At 36.0% G+C, this 21,712-nt stretch overlaps 1 protein-coding gene across 1 annotated transcript in view; it reads left to right on the top strand.

Moving 5' to 3' along the window:
• KCNH8 (potassium voltage-gated channel subfamily H member 8) overlaps positions 1-21,712 on the top strand; it is a gene marked incomplete at both ends in the record, with an annotated part of 195,412 nt that overhangs the window by 61,570 nt on the left and 112,130 nt on the right. The window contains 2 exons of the mRNA XM_082315341.1: positions 3,184-3,417; positions 18,046-18,177. Of these exons, the coding sequence (XP_082171467.1) occupies positions 3,184-3,417; positions 18,046-18,177 (366 nt within the window). The remainder of the gene's footprint in view (positions 1-3,183; positions 3,418-18,045; positions 18,178-21,712) is intronic.

Raw genomic sequence — 21,712 nt, 5'->3', positions numbered from 1 at the left:
GCTTAGATGTATTTTCTTGTCTAAAAAAAAAAAAAAAAAAAAAATCTTAACAGTAATCTAGTACTATCTCCTGATCAGTCCAACAAATCTGAATAAAATAACAATATTCATACTGATGTACTGAAAGAACAATATGGAATTCAAAGTTGTCTTTATTATTATGGAAGTGTCGTAATCTACACATAAACGTATACCAAAATATACAGACCAATAGGTCTGTATTACTCATTGCAACTTTCCTACTGTAAGTTCAAAGACAAGCAAAAGTGCTGTCTTCCAGTCCATAGATTTCTAATAAATTATTCTAAATAAAATGTCATTCTTCCTACTCTGGATTTTAAGATCTAGCTAGCTATCACTGAAGATCATAGAATTAAATGATGGGTTTGTTATTTGTGTCACACTGAAGCCTAAATGATATAAATTTCACCCTCAATTCTTGTTTTTTTGAAATATTTTATGGTTCTTTATGTGCACTAGGAATAGCAAGTAATATTAAAGATTCCAAGCTATGAAAATACATTACAGAAGTAAAAAAACTTTGAACCCAAATATTTTGAGATATGTTTGAAGAAAAAGTTTGCTTTGTGTAATAGGTAAATGTTAGTTATAACTTAATAAATACTACTGAAGAATTTAATGAAACACAGATTGGACAAAATTATGTTGCTTGATCCTTAATATCAGAAGGAATTTTTCCAATAAATTATTAAAATATTTCACTTAGTCTACTAGTTTGGGATTACAAGTGCATCTTTCATCATTAGATTTGAGCTTCAACCTCAAGAAAAACAGAAAATATAATTCTGATTGTATTTTCCTGAAGCCGATGCTTTACCGTTGTACTCAAAAAGTACAGCAAAATTAGGCTTACAAGCCTTATCAGACATCCGCTGATGTTAACAGAAAGATTGCCTCTTATTCTAGCTGGCACTGGATTGGGCTTTTTGAAGTAAACTCTTTTCTGCTATGAATGTTAAAGTAAGTGAAAGTATTCTGGGTTTATTTTGATGTAAATGACAGCAGAGTTTGGCCATCTTAAATTTTTCATAAAATCATGATATGCTTGGTAAGCTCCAGTGTATTCCTGTTCATAATGATATTCAAATACTCCTGCACTCCTTCCTACCCTTTCTGTCCTTTCGGTACTCCATATTCTGCTTCATGCAATTTACAACAATTAGCATTTAAAAAAAAGAAAGTCTTTGCATCATATAATTATATCTTAAACAATAAGAAACCCAGGAGTAAATTAATTTGAAAGCTACCGATGCATTTGAGACGTACAGTCTGCAGGTCCTACACTGTAATGCCGTCATTAAACTGCAGTCCAAGCATATGACTTTAATTCTCTTGGCAGTGTGGGGATTTAGTTTTGTGTTGATGGGGGGAGCAGCATGTCAGTGCATGAATGGTAATGATACTTATTCCCTAGTTAGGCAAACAAAAGTGACAGGCTAAGTCAAGCACTGCACTGAATCAGAATGCATTTTTAAATTACATTATTTCATAAATGAGAAAAGTCTGTTTTAATATAGCAGTCATTTATTGGAAGACTTTAATTAGATTTAAACAAAAGGTGAGTAACTGAAGCAAAGTCTTAAGATCCAACTGATCATTTAATAAACTTCAGCATTGTCTTTAAAATACTGAAATCTTAGCAGTATCAGCCATAGTATTTTATCCCTTGGGTAAATAAAGAGTAATGTAGCTGAAGCTGTTAGAATTTCATGGATATAGAACTCTCGTGACAGCTAAGGCTGAAACGGACCTATTTTTCCTCTATTTTAGTTTATGAATTCTGTCCCTCCCTTCCCCATTCATGAATAATATATCCCTGTATGGGGATTAGGCATATCAACCTGAGTTTTCCATTAAAATAGTTCATTTTTCTCTTTAAATTTATGAATATTTATCAAGGGATTCTGGGTTAGTTAATAGTATTTTCCCTTAATACATACACAAGAATCCACATGCGCATAATTCTGAAAAATTAGAAGTATCTGTCTTGGGACTAGACTGTTCCTAAGCTCCTGCCAGCAAGCTGTAAAGTAAACATTCCATAATAAGCAACAGGCAAAAAATAGTCTTTCCTCCCTCGATGTGAAATGTAGACAGATTCTTCCCATAAAAGTTTTTTTTTTTCACTTCAAGATAAGGAAATACAGGCAACAAACTGTATGAGAACTTCATATATCATCTGGAAAGGGTCTCCATGCTAATTTAAAAAGACTGTAAAGTGCTAGAGCTGTTGACGTAAGCTGAAGTTGAGGGTCTAAGGCACAAAATCTTCAAAGGCACTTCAACAAGGGATGGAAATGAGAAAGAATGAAAAGAGAAGTGAAAGATTTGTCAAAGATTTGAACTCAAATTAGAACATTGTTTTTTGTTGATTGATGTCCATGTCAATATACTATTCTTGAATTTATCATACGTGATAGTTGCATCTTACGCACACTGAAAATTTATAAAGTGCATTAAGGTGTAACAGGATGGTGGATCTTTGATGTACCTGTTTCACATGGGAGAAGTATGATGGGGCTCTGGAAGACAGCTGACAGTGCTTTTGGATTAAATCTTTTTCCCTCACAAAAAAAAAAAAAAAGAGAGAGAGAAAACAAAGGACAAACAACTCTATGTAGCCCCAGAATGCCCCTCAAATCTACTTTTAAGGATTGCAAAATTATATAAAAGAAATTGGTTTGAGTGTTGATAAAGGTAAACTTCAGATTACTGAAAGCATAGAGAGCTTAGCTTTTTTTTAAGGTATAGCTGTGTCTGTTCAGACTGCAGAGTATCTGAGTGGCATCATGACACAGCACCTTTGAAATTTCTCCAAAGCCTCCATGTTTGTCGCCAGCCTTTGGTTAAGTGGTCATTTTAATGTGCTAACATCCATCTCGGACGCAGTTATCCTAAATTATTGCTTGAGGATGCAATGAGGCAAGCTGTACTTAGCCATGAGGAACCATCATATGAAGGTGCTCTGTGGACTGTTAGACTTGATTTCATTTTAGAGTAATGGCCTCAAAACAGGAGTTGCATCCTTGTTTGCAGGCAGTAGGGACTTTGTTTTTACATGTATGTCCAGTTGTGCCTTCCTGTGAAGTTAAAGGAAGTATTATGTCAAATGATGTAAAATTCAGACTGTAATTCATGTTTTACTTTTGTGTTCTTCTACAGATAGTAACTTCATTCTTGCAAATGCTCAGGTGGCTAAGGGATTCCCTATTGTTTACTGCTCAGATGGCTTCTGTGAGCTTGCTGGATTTGCACGAACTGAAGTCATGCAGAAGAGCTGCAGCTGTAAATTTTTACTTGGTGCTGAAACAAATGAGCAGATGATTCTTCAAATTGAGAAATCACTGGAGGAAAAGGTAGAATTCAAAGGAGAAATCATGTTCTATAAGAAGAACGGTAAGTTTTTGTTTCCTGTTTTGTTAGTCCCAAAGAATGAAATCTAGTGTTAATGCATATAATATATGCAAAGCTTTCACTCCTATGGTAGGGCATTTACAAGGACAATTTTGTAGTCAAGATGAGTGAGCCATGGAAGAAAGCACCCCATGATGCACACTTATCAGCTTGTTTCATTTCTATCAGGCTCCTTCAGTGTACCTATTCTGTAAGCGTTTCTACCGCCATCATTCAACCACCCCAGTGTTATAGGAGCCTTCACATGTGCTTAATGATCCATGGTCTTAATGGATCCATGGGTGCCTGTTGAGTATCACTTTCTGTTTTATTAGATGGCTAGAATTTCTAGGTATATGTTTAGGCCACGTGTTTTCCTCATAGATCCTTCTTATGTCTTTACTAATGAAACATTTTCTCCTCAAATATTACTACTATTATATTAAAAACTTTTAAAGGTTATTTTCAAAGAATAAAACTATATATTGACAAGATGATAGACAGTGATTTAGAGTGTCAGGAGAAGGCAGCTTCACTTTCCCTATGTTATACGTAAAAGAGAAGTGTTGCTTAGTTGGCTTGTGTTCGTGACTGCTATTTTTCACAGTATGAAATTTTGAAGTTATTCTGAAGATGTTGCTAAATGCTTCCTTCTCTGGTCTTTTTGGGGAGGTTTGGGGGGGGGGGGTGGTGTGTTTGTTGTTTATTGCTGTTGGCTTTTAGCATTTGGAAGATACTTCCATAGTTCCTTGAACTCACGTTTCAGGAAGGTTATTGAAAGAAAGTAGTTTCAAATTTGTAAATCATGCCTGAATAAGGGGGAAAAAACGATCTTAATCTGGAAGGATAAGAGCTGCTTTTCTCCAGTATTGTATAGTGATGAGTGGGCACAGTGAGAAGACATTTCAATGTATGTAAATGAAAGAAGTAAAGCTAACATATTCATTTCACTGTCTTAGTCCTGAATGATAAATTGTGATTCCTTTGCACTATGAAGGGGTGCTTCAAACCTATAATAGGTATGATTAATGCAGGCAGAAAGAGATTGCAGGTCAATTTGCTTATCAGTGAAGTAGCTGAACCACAGATAAACAGGTAAAGAGAAATTACTTAGGATAATAGAATTCCCACAATCCATCCTACTTGAATCCTTGTGTATAATTTGACTGGAAGCTATTCCAAGACATTTTCTGAGTATGAATATATTTCCCAGACTGCCCATTATATTTTTCATTTTCATGTATTTCTGTACTACTGGGAAAGAGAAATGAATAGGTATTAAAATAACATGAGACTTTTCTTGAATAAAAGGAAAACTTATCTTAAATCTTGTTTTTTCAACAGAGCTGAAAAGTGCAGACACCAAATTTGGTAAATCATCCATTCTAGCTAAATATTTTGGGTTTGGTTTTTCTTTCCAGAAGAATAATTGAACTTCTGAAGCAGTTAGGCTTATTGAACATTGACAGAAAAAAAGAAAAAAGATGTCTTTGTTGCAGAAAAATGTTTTAAAATATTTTTTAAGGCATAAGAACTGTGCAAATAATGACCCCAAAATGACTGTATGGATGCGTTCAGGCTTACCCGATATTGAAAATAATTGTCCGTTGGGCCAGTGCCCGGTGTAATGCCAGGAACATAGGTCAGTGGGAGACAAGTAACTAGCAATGTCTAGTTGTCATAGGGTTACATTTCAGTGTCCCGTTAGGACTTTAGGGTGTCAGAGTGAAACTAGGTATCTGGCTTTATTCCACTGTTCAGAGGTATAGCCTTGCTCTGTAGGCCTAGCTACAAGACCAAATGAATGCTTTCAGGGGCAGAAGTTCAGCTTCAGGTATAATTGTGAGCTCACAGAATAGACAGAAACATCCCTCAGCATACTTCTTAAAACCTTAGTAATGAGTACAACATTATGATAAGAAATTACTATGAGGGAAATGGATGTACAAACACAATAACTTATTCTTGGCTGCTGCTTCTGGATTTCATCTAAAATGTAGAAGCTAGAAATTTGTAATTAATCTTTTTTTTTTTTTTTTTTCTCCTATGTGTGTCTCAACTTTTAGGAAAGAAATTCAAGCTTCCAAAACTGAATATGGGTTGATTTCTTAATTGCCACATTTTTTGATACTTTGAATTTGATTTAAACTCAGTTTAAAACTGATTTAGTTTTTATCATTAAATTAGATTGTTCGTTCTAAACAAGCAGTGATTCAAGCCTGGGACTTAAAGCTGTTACTAGTTTTGATCTGAATTTAGTAAGCTTGAATATGGGGCCTTTCACAGTTACTTAACCATCATTTAAGAATTCACATAGCACTTCTGCTCAGTAATTGTTAGTTAGAGGAATGATTGTTACAACTAAAGCAACTCCAGCAACTCACGTGCAATTTCATGGAAGTTCCAGACTGCTCCGAGCTGACACTGCAGCAAGTAAGAGTGGTGTACAAGGAGTTGGGTAGGGAGGTGAGTAAGATGGATTACCTGTCTGTGGGATGAAATGCAAGATTTCATTGTCTTTGTCATTTGGGTTTGGATCTTAACAGAAGGATGATCTTCAGCAGTTGTACTCTGACCAAACTAGCAAACAATCCTCCTGGAATGACTAGAAGTGGATAGGAACTCTGCTCTATGTGTCTTCTCTTTTTGGCATTTTAACGAATCCTTAGAATAGGATAAACTGTCTGTACCTTCTCATCCAGGATATTTTCTGCCATGTTAGCACAAAGAAGTATTAGAACGGTGGCAGCAGCAACAGCAGCTTCAGAGATGTTTTTTGAAAGTCCCACTCAAAATACAGTTTTCATCATAGTTTCAGTATTTATTTTGGTTCCTCAGTCAGTTTCTAACTTTTTATTCATCAGAGCTATACTGTTTTTTTAAAGACAAACAGAAAAGGGAACTATTAAAAGACAAGGAATTTGATGATTGTTGCCTTCTTCAGAAAGTTTTAAAATTATGTAGCTTGGGAGCTGATTTTTTAAATTTTTTTTTTCTCTTACTATTTCTACACTTTCTTCAAAACATCTGCAACAAATTAAGTTGTCAATTATGATAATGAAAATGCAAAGTAACCTTTTTGAATTCAAGTGAGTTGTGAGAAAAGAACTCACTCCCTGGATCTGTTTTTTAGAGTAATCTAAAAGCAGATGGACACTATGATAAGGAACTACATTTAGACAAACCCTTCTTTTCCTCCCTGCCAGACCACTGCAGAAATTTATCAATAGTAAGGTCATGTAGTTAAATGAGGTCTTCACAATCCCCCAAACTGAAGTACAAATAAGCAGCAGCATGAATTTTTTTCCTTTTCTGTTACAGCCTAAGAGGATGGTACAATAAGCCCTATAATCATTGACTTAGTCCAGTCTAAGCTCTCCATCTTCAGCTGCTGAGAAGGTCATACCTTGGTTGCCTTATGACCCCATCAGACTCATTTCCTATGTCTCAAAAATCAGTTTGTTGTATTTAAAGAGAGGTCTGTTCTTACACACACCCTCTTAAGACCTGCAGTAGTCCTACAGCCTTCCTTCATTGAAAGAAAATTGGCCGCTTTCTGCGTATGTGTAACTTGTGTGAAACACTATGTAATCAGCAATGGCCACTACTGACTTACAGATGTTTGAGAGGCTTCGCTGTGGTGTCTGTTGTAACTGTGCACCCCAGCAACAAGGCTGTTTGCACAGGCTTTTGTGGGCAATTAAAAATCCCTGCTGTAAGAGGACTGGAGTGACTGGGTGTTGCTGGGACCACCATTATAAGTTGCCTTAGGACTTGGCTGCAAGCAGAGTTTGCTTCATCTGTGGTAGACCACAGGGTCTGAAGGGACGCTTTGTCACCTTCTACATGTAAACTGATTTAAACGCTTTCTGAGGTATGTCTTAGGCGTGTGCCTTGTAGTTTTTGGCCCCTAAAGATTTGGTAAGTAACTTGTAAGGTCAGGAAGGCATGATGTAGTTATTTTCTTAATTTTTTAATTTTAAGAGTCAGTATGATCAAATCAAGCTATTTTGGCTCTTCTCATCAGTGTAGGAGAATATGTGTTTTAATAACTCTGTATTGTTATCTGGAAGGTCAGGACTAAGGTATTATTTCAGATGAGTGGAATATGAGTGGAGAAAAGGTGAAAGTCAGAGCCTCTTACTGAGTGACTGGATACCATCAGACAAAAGGCCATTTGAAGTCTAGGTGTAACAGTGTTCTCACATGCGCAGCAATGACAGCCACAGGCAAATGAAATAAGCCTCAAGCCATGAGACATCATCTATAGCCTCTGCCATGGTTACAGTTGAATAATGTGGCTACAGGATAACAAAGGCTCCATTACATTATTTGCAGTTAACGAGTGACTTGCGTTGTGCAAACAAAGTAAGGTTTTTTTAGATGATGAGTTTAATGTTATTTAAAAATATAGAAGACTTAATTAATTATAAAGAAATTTAAGGAAAATTAATTTCCTTTAAAATGAAAGAAAGTTAGGTTTTCTTAAAGCTTTTCTTTCTAAAAAAAAGTATTTTGCTCCTTGCAGAAATAGTATCCCTTTTTTCCAGGAAGAAGTTTATTTAATGGTTGTCCGAAAATGTCCTGTAGCATTTTGAAACATTGGAGTTGTATGCTACATTTTTAATATGAACTGACGCCCTGCTTTAACAATTTCCTGAAATCCACCATGTCTTTGGGAAATGTTAAGCCTAGCAGTTAGAGAAGAAGCATTTATTAGAATTTTGTAATTGGAAAAAAAAATCCCATATGGAGACATCAATTTTCTAGTGACGTCTAGTTACTAATGTAGAGGAAGTCCCTTGACATGTCGCTTGGCAGGATAGTTCATAGCAACATGACCTCACTGCTGCTCTGCCTTAAAAACATAGCCTAAAAATAAGAAAGCTAAAAAGCTTTTGTGGTTTGTTTGCTCACATTATCTAAATTATAGTACAAAATACAGGAGGAGGGGAATAAAAAGAGAAAGCAACACTGAAAAAGCAATCTGATGGTAATATCTAACTGCAATTACATGAGCCATAAACAATAATTTGTATCTCTATAAAAGCATCCTCTTCCCCCCTCCTTCCCCCCTCCTTCCCCCCTCCTTCCCCCCTCCTTCCCCCCTCCTTCCCCCCTCCTTCCCCCCTTCTTCCCCCCTTCTTTTTGTCCTTCCCCCCTTCCATATAGTTCAGTAGGCATTAGGAAGTTTCACTGATCTTGAGGAGGTCTTTTTCTTGTAAAGCAGTATAGTTGTGGATGTAGACAGAAGACATGTCCTTATTTTCCTCTGTTTCACAGAAGAGGGAATTTTTTTGGCTCCTTTTCTCTCTGAACACTTCATTTGATTGACCCATGGCCTCTGACGAAACATAATGTGTGGCCTTGAAGTGTGTAGACGTTTTAGAGACAATCCCAGCTTCTGCAGTGGAAGAGGAAGACGGGGCAGATTTCTGCTCCTCCAGAGCACCCTGGCTTAAATTCCGCAGAGTGCAGGTCAAGCAGTTAGACAAAGCCTGCGAGGAGACAAAACAAGGGGATGAACTTCAGTTAGAAGAAAAAAAAAAAAAAACACACACTGCAGTAAAATCCCCTGTGTGCAATGTGATCTAAAACATCTGAGGTCTTTTGCTGTAATTTAATGAGACTTCAACAAGACTGCTGCTTACTAACTGACAGCACTGATACTTTGTTCTGATGGCACTCGTGGTGACATTGGCTAATAGCTTCTTTCAATAGCAACACAATTTATTAAAAGCATAATTCACTGAGAAAAGATTTGTTCTCTTAGAAGCACATTGACAAGTAAATAAATCTGTATGAGAGTTTCCTGCTGCTTACTGCATTGTTACAAAGTGATGGGTATTGCTTACAGATGCTTACAGATTAGTGTTTCCACACAGGCACCCTGGGCTTCCAGCTGCACTTAATATGAATGGCTGTTAGTAATGCTGTATGCACTTTTTAATTTTTCTAAGATATCTTTCGTTATGCTACTTTTTACACACCACTTTTAGGAAGAGATGCAGGTATTTATTTTGCAGTGAGATGTTTGTAGTACGTCAGACCAGTCACCCTTCTCTTCAAATTTTCTCACAATTTTATGGCCACACTGAGGCTGCTGATTGTCTACCTTTTTTATGAGTTTTAAATCTGGCTTTAGCTAAAAGCTGACTTGTATCCCCATGCTTCACCATGAGTTATGCTGTTCTTTGGTTAAAGAAAGAACAAAGTACCATTTCCCCTGATGACTACCTGCCTCCCTGTTACTAACATTTCCTTATTTTGTTCATGATCCCCAAATCCACGTACTGGATCATGGTGCAGACTAATTTCAACCTCCCGTGCTGACAACTGAAATAAGTTCTTGAATTAGCTCCATAGTTTTTTGGAAGACCAGCAGGAGGCTCATGTTAGCCCTGTCTACTGAACCCTCTCACTGATTTGGCTAGGGAATTACAAAAGCAGTCTGATTTTATAGAGCAGTTAAGCAATTAAAAGGTTAAAACCTACTACTTTCTAACTGGCAGGGTTACTATAATTCTTTTCAGTGGGCAGGCTCAGAGTCTGTTTGCAGCATGTGCTTGCATGGATTCAAGTGGTGAACTGGGAAGATTAATCCTCTCTACAGCGTTACGTAATTCCTCAGTGTGTGTTTCAAAACCCTTCTGTACAAAAAACATAAACCTGACAGGATGGAGATATCAGTCCAGATCCACGACTCAACCCATTCTCAGGTCCCAGCTTTAGCCCCTTCTTTTTAGAAAGGTGCCAGTGGGCAGCATGTCAAGTGCAGGTTAAAGTTCTTGAATCACAGGCTCAACAGAAAATCCTCAAACTTGCTTAAAACTTCTGATTAATATTAACAGAGAAAACTAAAATAATAGACAGGAACTATAGAGGCACTGATATTCATGTTGAGCAAAAAGCATCTCTGACCTAACCTTGTGGAAAAAGCAATGGAAAATAAATGATCAGTTTCCAAAATGGAGATTTGCAATGTAAGTGGACAACTAATCAGCAGAATCCCTTCTTTCTCCATCTGTTGAAAGCTTTATGAATAATCATGAGGCTGTGACCGGCACCTCTCTCAGTGTAGGGAGACCTCCCATGCTGCAGACTCCAGACCTTCTGTTTCTACAGGTTGCCACTGCCAGAGACACCAGAATCAGGGTCATGAAAATATCTTGCACAAAGATATTTTTGGTTATATTGTTGAAACTGAAAAAGTGGAAATTTTTTTTTTTTTTTTTTTATAAGTGTAGTGGTCTGTTTTGGTATGGTGTGCTTTTGCTTACAGGAAATTTTGTGTCATCTTTGAAGCTTCTTTTTAAGAGAATAAAATAATGAGCTTAAAAGCACAATAACATCATTTGAAAACATGGTTGTGTTCAGATGAATGTGGGCTACACCTCCTCCTGGTGTCAAAATATCAGACACAATTTCAAAAAGATTAGGTAGCTTATAGGGAGAAACTGAGAGAAATGAAAAAATGTGTGTATAAATACATGTTTTTTCATATATATGTGTATATATGTAAATATATAGGCACCCATACATACATACATGTATGTGAGAGATCATCCTGGCTTAAGAAAATTTCTTGCTTTTTTTTCTAAGGAACAAAAGTACATCCCTCAGTAGACTGAGAAATCATATTTGCTGCTGTGATTACATCTACATGTTGGATTAGGAGCCCTGAAAATCCAAAAGGAGTAAGAACCGTAGTTTGTAAATACAGTTCCAACAATAGATTTCAAAAATACCATAAACAAGGAAAAGCAAAATTTGCTCATTTTGGGATTGCTCAACTCAAAGCAAAGAAAAAAGCAGAATTCAACTGAAGAAAATAAAGACTAGACTGCTCAGGAAGGATTGAGTCTGACTATTTCTGAAACAGTCCATACAAAGATACTGAAGAAACAGTGTTTTGTTTTGGTTTTTTGTTGGGTTTTTTTCCACTTTAACTATAAATATTGGATATTTATTTATCTAAATAGACTGTCTCAATTAGTACTTTCCCAGGAGTTACCTGACAAATGCTGAATACCTTGTACTATTATGATCATGACAAAGTAATGATCATTGGAGGTGGAGGAAAAGTAAGTTGCAGACTGACAATATTTATGAATCTGCCCTGAAGCTTTTTGCATTTAAGCAGAATGCATTTCATTGACTTAATTGAGCTTTTAGATAATCCTGTGTATTTTGCTAATTGTTATAAATGTAACCTGGTAAATGTATTACATCAGAGAAGTATTTATCTCCTTAAAGGCAGTTTTCTTTTCTAATCTGGATGGAGATAGGAAAAGGAAATTAGAGCAGACAAAAAGTAAGTAGTACACATAAGGATAATGAATATCACATGGCTTTAACAGACACTGCTTAGCTTCTCCGCTTTTGCTCAATGAAAACTCAAATGTAACTAGAGGATTTTGAAATGGAGTTTCATTAAGTAGGAAAGATAGTGGAGTTATAAAAGGAGAGACAGGAAAGCTGAGTAAACAAAGCTGAAATGTAGATGTGCTGGAGCTCATAAAGTAGTTTGCATAAAATGTGCACTGCAGACTGTACTAGTTGTTGCATACAAAAAAATGTAAAGAACACTAAGGTTGGAAAAGTCACACACTCAAACTAGGAGCTGCCATAACAGAGGCAGTCTGTGTCCACGTAGTAATAAATGGAGACTTTGAGGTGGTGAGTTAAGCCTCTCTCTGCTTAACATTGGCAGTTTGCAAGAGAGATAAGGATAGGAGATTGCTGTACTGAAAAGTGTCTCCTCTTAGAACATCCTTTCCCTCTCCCCCTTTCTCTGTCATGGAAGTGATGGCAGAAAAAGTTAGACATGGTGGGCAACATGATATATGAGTCACTGAGTTAACTGGCAGTAGAGGGAGCAGAGCATAGGGGTATGGAAAAGGGGGTGGAAAAAACACATGGAGGGGGGATTTGCACATTCTCTGATGAGATGTGATAGATTTGAATAATTTCATGTGGTACTCCATAGCCTATACAGAGGGATGCAGGGATATTTTTAATGGAGGTTTCTAAATCAGCTTCACAGGATTAACACTTACCTACTTATTCATACTGAAATGCAATTTTTACTTTGTTATTAAGGTATTTTACCTATCACCTTTCCTCTACCAAGTTCTTGGGATACCACTGTATGCTGGTTTAAGACGTTTTGGAATGGATTCACATTGACTGTTAAAACTTTTAGGGAGAGTTACTTGCAGGATACAAGCATGATCTGTTGGCCATACAGAACCTGGGTAAACAAGTTCTTGAGCCTTCTTTACTACTCCTGTGAAAGTGTTAGCACAACCATCAGTGACCATATAAGTCAGTTACCTGATAGCCCATATGTGTTCTTGTTAGTTTTCTTGCAATATCATCAGACCAAAGGCTGTCACTAGGATGTAGCACACAGGCTGTCACCTACCGTAGCAGAATTCAAGGAAAAAATGGATAGATTTTTTTTTTTTTTAATACATACATGTGATTTCTGCAGAGATGATAGAGAAGAATTAGGTGCTTATTTGCTTAAACTAGTACAACCTTGCATTAGCTGTGTTAATTGATCATTGTCAAAGATGTGATATTTACAAGAGAGAAAGTACTCTAATTATAGCTGTACTTTTTCTTCCAGCTCCATCGTCTTTCTTTTTAGTTCTGTTGCATTTTTTTTAAAGCATTGTTTTCTTCTTTGCACTTTGCTCTCCTCAACAAAATGTTGACACCTTGTCAAAACCACAGAATATTCAAAACCAGATGTTATCAGTGACACGGGGAATCTTTGGATAAGCTAATGAAAGAGCCAGTTTGGTTTCCCCAGGCAAAATCTTTGGCATCCTGATCTGTCAGTCTTGGAATCCACACTTTCTGCAGTGGAAAAGTGGAAATAATCAGGCTAAAACTTCTCTGGCAATATCATGTATCCAGCAGCAGGTTTATTTTGCTAACAATTAGTAACTCCATAAATTAGACTGTGTTGTAATGCTCAAGATTTAGCATCAACCTTATTGACAAGTTATTACAGTTATCTATATGAAAATATTTTTATCTTTGTCTTTTACACAAGAAATCCCTGGAAATAGTGTGGTGTGTTTTCATATTTTTTAAAGACTTCATTTGCATCTGCTTAAAAGAACATTTAGTTTATTAAGTCAAGTACTGAAATGTAAAGAAATGCACCAGATTTATGACTTGTGCAGTCTAATTCTGGCCTCTTATGCATATATATATATCATGATAATTATTACTTGAAGAGTGATTGTTTTGTTGCACAAGACTTGTATATCTAATATGCAAAACATTTACACTTTCTAGTTTTTCTTCAGGTACTTGGTTTCTTAGACTGTGAAATATTTCATTTGGTTAGTCTTGTATGTTATGTGCAGATGCAGAGCTTTGTGAAAGAGCTCTGCATCTTAATCCCTCTTCCTCTCACCACAGAGGGGTGGAGATGAATGACAGGAATTTGCTCATTGAGTGATGGAAGGGGCAATACAAGCTGGCAGGTGGTGTGGCAAGCAAAGTCTTGAGGAAGTGAAGCTTTGGAAGCGGATATAACCACTGACTATTGACACATGGCAAAAAAAGGAAAACTTAAGCTTGTCTGCCTGGACAAAACTACTCCCAGGCTGTCTAGAGCAAAAGGAGAACATAGCTTTGTGTCAGTATCACTGGTTCTAAATAACTCATAGGAATATGTGTGGCTAAGAAGATACTTACTGCAGAAAAGCTCAATCAAAATTTTGAGGAGATGGATGCAGAATTTAATTATTTTATTAAACAATTAAATAAGCTGGTTGTCAATAATCCTATCCCATTTCTATATTATGATACCTCTGCAATACCTTAAATATGCACCAAAGATTTCCATTCTGAGTATTTCATCGAGCATTTTCTAGGGCGGGCATGACTAAAGATTGAGTGAGTATTATTGTACATTGAGTACACATAGCTCCTCGATAGGGCTAATGGTCTGAATCTGTTCTTTGGTTTAAGCAGGCCTTATTTTCTGGTGAAAGAAATGCTTGCCTCTGAAGGCTATTGACATTCTGATGGCAGGGTTTTGTATAAAATCTCCCTTTTGTATAAAATCTCTCCTTGGTCTGTTGACCTTTGTTTTGATTTCAGTCTGAGGACAGACTTCTAGCTGTCGGAGCGAGGAAAGGTAGATAGGGTGATTGAGAGAGTGACCATAAAGCACTCTCTTTTTTTTATGTATATATAATAGGTGGACTATAACCAAATCGCTTTGTGATAAGATTATGCTTCATTTGGTCTCTTTTCTCCTTTCCAGACATGTGCTTACATAAGCCTTGAGGATATTAAAATATATTTTGAACCTTCAGTTCATAATGCAAGAGAAAGATTATACTTTCTGCAAGAGTCGTGGCTTGGAGCAATAAAGACAGTCTGTATATAAATAAACCCCCAAAAGAAATTTCTTTGATAGATGACTCTTGACAATACAGAAGACCTTTGTATGCACCATCTGAAGCAGGGAAGGAATTTCTGTCTCACAGATGAGTGCACTCAAAAGAACTGTAACAAAAGAAGGCACTACTTTTTTTGATGAGTAGAAAGTTCTTCTTTTGGCTTATAGAATTTTATGATGCTGGCTTTCAGTAAAAGCTATGTAACAGATTGCATTGGATCAGTATATATTTCCAAGAATGCTCCTCAACAGCAAAAGATAGTACACTTCTGTTCTTGACAGAGTGCAAGCACATATTGACCTAGTCCTGATTAAACTGGATCGTCTCCTCTAGTCCTGAAGAGTACTTCATATTCATTTGCTCCTTTCAGAGTAAAGACAGAAAAACAAAAAAACCAAACCAACAAGCTCAACTTAGGACTTCCGAAGACTGAGTGTAGAAGTAATGCCAAAACCAATAGCTCCACCATGCAGGGCGCTAGCCTGGAACTCTTCAGGAGAGAAGTAGCCTGTGCATGTATTGGCTATGTGTTTTCTTTAGTGATGCATACCATTTTTTATCTATATTTTCTTTGCTTAGTCAAAATATTTTCAGACATATTTACAGAGGATGAAGAGGAGAATAAAGATAGATAATGAGAGAAAATATGATTGAAGAGAAACAGCAAATGACATGAAATGATGACAGGATGTGGAACAATTTCAGTAACCAGTGTTGACCTGCAAAGAATTCAAATGCACTTTGTTTATACAAAAGAGGAAACGCATTAAAACATGAAACATTACATGGATTTGTCTCTATTTCTAATGATGAACTGTGTCACAATAACTTCCCTAAACCTACAAATCTATTATTTCAGATAATATTGCCATGTGTGCTTCTTAGCATAACTGAGTTAGGTTTGTTTGAACATGGCTGATGTCTACAACTTTATTCCAGGAGCAGCCTTAATGACTAATTTGTGTGTGTGTGTAGAAAAGGCATGAAGCAATTCAGAAGAGTAAGATATGCTTCTACTTATGGAGGAGATTACAACATCAGTTTAAAAGAACATTGTGGCTATTGGTGTTGTTTAGAAGAAGGAGCTAAGAGAGACTTCTTGTCCAACTGAAACTACTGTTAGAATGTAGTCAGGCAGAACGTAACTTTACAAGAAAGAATTCAGCCGGTTTAAGAGTTATAATAATATTCTGTAGAGATCTGTGATTCTATTTTTAAGGAGGAAAATAAAATTGCTTAATGCTTCTTCTCTTTGAATGCATCGCTTCAGATTGATAGGGTGATGGCTCTCTAACATTTCTGACAGTAAGAGCACTGAGCAGTTTTTCCCAGAAGTTTTGATAAAAGAGTCAAATCTGTATAAAAATGAATTAAAGACAGAAAATTAAAATGGGAAAAGGAACAGTAGAAATATCATGTTTCTGATATCAGTTCTACCTTCTTTTAAAAGGGCTTCTTTGCTTGCTCTGTTTTCAACCTCAAATTGAGAATATTGAGAATATTGTGAATATTTAAAAATAAAGCTAGTCTGCTTCTTCCCATGATTTTTCTCTCCTTCTCCAGTCTTCTTTTCTCCTGTTCCCAATTCTCCTTGTCCCTTCTTTAAATACCTTAAGTGGAAGCATTACCTGATGACTGAACTAGTAATGTTACTCTCAAGGCTGCCTGTCTGCCTCTTGGAAAGTTTGACCAGGATGGAGAGGACAAGATGAATTTTCTTTGTAGCATACTTTTGGACCTTCAGCTGTGGTGGCCTTTCAAAAGGAAAGCTGGTGTTTCTCCTCCCATGGTTGTCTACAGCCTTCAACAGGCAGCCAGGGAACTTCCAGTTGAAAATTTAAATTAGAAAGCTGAATTATGATCTTAGTGTGTCCAGTTCATTTTCAAGACTGCAGAGTTCAGAAGAGAGAGAATAGAGTGGGAAGTGACTAACCTGCTTGCTCCTCCTAAGGACCCCTCTAAAGCTCAGCTGATCATTTGGCAGTAGTCAGTTGTGACAGCAGTGGTCCAGGGAACTATTCCTGTTTACTTTTATGAATGAAAGTAGACTTGTGCTTGTAAATGAATGCCAAAAATAGTATATTGGGAAAGAACATATTATGGAAGTGTAAAGACATGTCCAAAAAAGAAATTTAAAACTAAAGAAGAAATGCTGTAGCAGTACTTACATATCTTATAAATAAAATTAGTAGGCTGATGGTAGGTGGAGGTAGTTAATGTTGATACCCAAAAACTGAATAACACAAAAGCCTGGCACTGGGCTCAATTATGCCAGAATGGATGGGACTGGGATCTTGGGTGTTTGCTGGGATCTCCTCTATACTTCCAGCACATTACCAGCACGTAGGCATTCATTATCTTCAGTTCTGAGTGGCCTGCATTAATAGCAAACTTATGAATCATGTTATTGGAATTGAACAACATACCTTGCAAACAGGACATGTGACACAATCAGTGACAATAACAATTTATTTTAAGCAGTATAATTATGTAGCAGGTGTGGGCAGAGAAAGGTTGACATGAATTAAAAATATTGCCAAATGCAGCGTTGTCTAACTTAAGTCTTAGCAAGGTGAACATTATCGACAGTAAGGAAGATAGCTAATATTAATTTTACAGATGATGTGTGGTATTATAAATCTCACCATCTGTAAGATGCAAGGAGTTAATTCTATTTCTATTCTAAGTCTGTTGTCTGATTAGTTTAAATATCTTTGAATTAGTGGAATGATGCTCTGACTATCAGGTCTTCTGCCAAGAGATTTTAATGAGTATCAAGTCAGATGATTAAGGTAGAATGATTCTATAGTAAACATGGAAGCTTCAGATGTCAAGTTAACAAAGTGAAAGCTATTCCAGTAAAATAAGCAACATCAGTTGAGAGTTCAAAGGAAAGCATGGTTTCAGAGGAGTAAGCAGCTTCATTAAACTCTATTAATGACCCCTAAATGATAGATAAATTTTGCATTTAAATTAATGCCTTGCTTCTAGAGAAAGCAGTATTACTGAGCTTCAAGCAATGATGCAAAGAGATTTACATGAGCTGAACATCTGTGATTCCCTGACTACTGACCTCTTAAATAAGATTTTTTTTTTTTTTTTAGAATTACGTTAGTTGTAGATTTAGTAGTTCACTTTTTTTCCCCCCTCTATGCTAAAAGACAGCTGTTTGTATTAAATTCATTCTTTATCCTTGCAGGGTCTTCATTCTGGTGCCTACTGGATATTGTTCCTATAAAGAATGAAAAAGGAGATGTAGTACTCTTTCTGGCCTCTTTCAAAGATATAACAGACACAAAAGTGAAGATTGCTGCAGAAGACAAAAAGGAAGGTTTGTGTGAATTGCAAGAACATTGATAAGAACCAACATTGATAAGTTTTTTGAGAGTCACACCTACATGAATTCTCTCTCTCATGTACACTTTTCAATATAGAGATCTTCTAGCTTTCCAAAGAAGAAATTAATATATGACATGGAAGGGGAAATAATCTGTCGAAGTTCTTACTTATTTTTTTTTTTAAATTTACATATTGCTCCACATTCTGTAAACACGGAATCCAGGGGACAGAGTACTTTGTCCTCAAAATTAGATTTTTTTTTTTTTTTTTTTTTTTTTTTAATGTACCATGATTTAATTTACTTACTTTCGGGATTTTCAGAGGTACATTTTGGAAAAGCTAGACCTTTTCAAACAGTCCTTATGTGAATCTGATTTCAACAGGGCTGAGAGATGAATGAATGCATTTGTTCATGCTTTTCTATAAGCAGAACGTACATCTTTAGAAATTATTTTGCCTATTGAGATGCATGGCTATGCTTGTGTCATCTAATTTTCATTACATTATATGAAATTATAAGATTTATTATGTCTTTAGGAATATCCAATAGTAGAAGAAATACGTTCTCATATTTATTTGCTTCTGAAATGAAACAATGCAAGGATTTTCTCATGAATTTGGAAAAAGATTGTGTTATGTTAATGATTCACAGCTGCCATAAAATAATTTTGACTGTATAGCGTAGTCAAGTTTTGCTAAATTCTACTAACAAAAATCAAAGACTGCGGAGGGGTGGAGGTCATGCAGTCAATATTGACCTGTGTTGTGTATCAAAGGCAGTAAACTTATTCCAGGTTTACATTTTGTAAGGGTATACTGAACTAAGACTTTAGGTTTGCAATTTGTCAGTGTTAAAGGAACTGTCTAGAAAAAGTTTATCTGTAGAGGGTAAATGAATTCTGTAAAATTTTATTACCATTGAATTTTCCAATCTGGTACTCCTCTGGGATTTATTTAAATTTTTCACACTGTGATAGCCATTTGATCTCTGTATATCTCAGAAACAGTGTAGATATGGCCTTAGGACTCCTTTTCTCCTTATGGGTTTCTGAAGTAGGGGAACAATTAGGAACAATTAGTATTCAAATTTTTCTGATTTTAAATATTAGCTTTTCAATAAAAAAGTTATATTTCAGTTACAGAGAAGTGTAATTCAACATTCTTTTACAACATTTTAGTACTTTAAAACAAAATATTATGCTTCCCTGTGCTACTGAAAATTCTTAAATCAACATTTATGCTAACAGTGTCTGCCTTTTCTGTACATTTGGACAAATAATTTCACCTTTGTCTTACTTTTCAAGCCCTGAATAATGGAGGGGTTTTTTTTTTGCATCCTTCGCTTTTTGCACTGAACATATTTGAGAATTTCTGAGCTGGAAGACTGAAGAAAGGCTTTGAAGTAGTACACAAGTACATTTTGCAGCTTTTCCTTACATCCAGTTTCAACCAATCGCTTCACCTCAAAGTAAAGTAGTTAAAACACAAAATATATTTTGTCTAGTTTCTCCTTAAGCCTTAGAAAACCTTACACTTATGAAAGTTTTAGGAAAGTAGTTTATTAAAATATCATATGTGGAGCCATGTAGAAGAGAGATTGTCAGAACATCTGTGCTCTAAAGGCTAATGATTTACCTTATGAGAGATGCAAATTTTCAGGATATGCTCAGTGAGAAATCACTTTTAGTATGCCAGTGATGACTTGAAATAGGTATATCACTGATTACTTGTAAAATGACAGCTATTGTTTATCTGATAAACTTTTTATAGTTGTATGCTTATTTTAGGATGGATTAAAATGATCTTCAGCTTTTGATGTGGGTTCATGTCAAACTGTAAATCTAAGCAGATTTTAACTCATGTTTGCTGTTGCACATTTAAAAATTAATACTCCTCCTACTGTGTATTGACAGATGAACACGCTTATGCAGAGCTATATTACACCAGAAAATGCCCATTTAATTGCTATAAGCTTATGAATATTGACATTTAGCTGTCTTGAGTGGTGTTCTCTTTAGAGCACAATCCTGAAACTTGATTGTTCCTTCCCTTTATACTCATTTTAAAACCATGGCAATCATTTTATGCTATGGTGATACTTGTTTGCATCATGGCAACAGAAAGTAGCACTTAGTGTGGGGTTTTGCCAAATACACTGCTTTATAGAATATAGTGAGATAAGAAACAGGATTTAACCATTTATTAAAAAATATTTACAAACAATTCCAGCATTTTAATTTTATGTAAATCTACCTAGCTATATAAAAATGAATTTAATGGTGTGTTAGCTCTTTGAGTAACATTCAAATTCTTCCTGTGCAGAGTGGTTCACTAGTCCTCCAGTGGTGAACATCATCTCATCACTGTCAGGAAAGAATTCCCAGTACAGGCTATGCAACTGATTCAGTATCTGAAATTTCAGAATGTTTAACTTCTAGAAGTAATTGGTTCTTCTTTACTTAGACCACAGCCACTATCAGGCATGTAGGAAGCACTTCATATTAACAGAAAATTTAGTTTGGATTTTGTTTAAAGGTATTAAAGATCTTTTCTTAATGTTCAGTGATTAACATCCATTGCAAAGTAATTGATACAGGTTGCCAGATATTATTTTCACAGTTAATATTGCTAAAAAGATCATTTTACTTTTTCAAAGACTACTGAATTTGTCTTTTAAAAAATCAGATCACTTATAAACTTGGAGTTGAAAGCCAGCTCTTGCTATAAGATAATTGCCATTATGTGCAGTTTTCTATTGCCTTTCTGGAGTATCTCTTGTGGTTAGATTGTGTATGGGAAGGAGAACTTAGATACAAATATGCTCAGTGTGAAACTCTTCTGCCCATGCAAGGCTGTTGTATTGATGTTTTTGTTTCAGTCTCTCTCTCCTCTGTTCTGCCCAGAACAGACTTTGATAATTTCTATGGAACATTAATAGTCACATTCCATCTCCCTTTAATTTCTGAATTCCTTAGAAAGCTAATCTAACAAAATTCCTTCACGTTCCTTTTCTCCTAAGTCTGCCCAGGACCCCTTGGCATTCCACAAAGACTCTACGGTAATACGCTCTCCCTGGTTGCACCTCCAAAAGTCTTCTCCAGACTCATTCTTCCTCATGCCTTTCCTACCTTTGATACCATCTGTTTCCTCTGTAAAATCTTGTTCTGCTTGTACTTTCGCAATGACACCTTCCTGAACTTTATCTCCTGGTTTTATGGCCTCTCTCTTCTTGTGGATTGTGTTTTTACTTTTGCAGACCTCAGGAGTTGATACCCTCTTCGATTTTCTTCAGACCTTTTCTTATTTATTTTATCTTATCTGTTCACACAACTTCAGTTGCTCCTTTGTGCCAATGCGCCTTGCAAAAGTCCACTTTTTTGCCTTATTTCCCTTTACCCAGCCCAAATGTCAGATGTCGTCTGTGACCTTTTCTTTTGAATGTCTCATTCTAAAATCAAATTTAATGGAACTTTTTTCTGCTCTTCTTCGGTATAAAAGTTTCCAGTGAAATGCACCCAATCAGCCAA

This window comes from Platalea leucorodia (assembly GCF_965183815.1).
Source record: "Platalea leucorodia genome assembly, chromosome: 1".
NCBI classification, from domain to species: domain Eukaryota; kingdom Metazoa; phylum Chordata; class Aves; order Pelecaniformes; family Threskiornithidae; genus Platalea; species Platalea leucorodia.
Note: the sequence above shows the minus strand (reverse complement) of the source record. Positions and strands in the feature narration are given on the sequence as shown.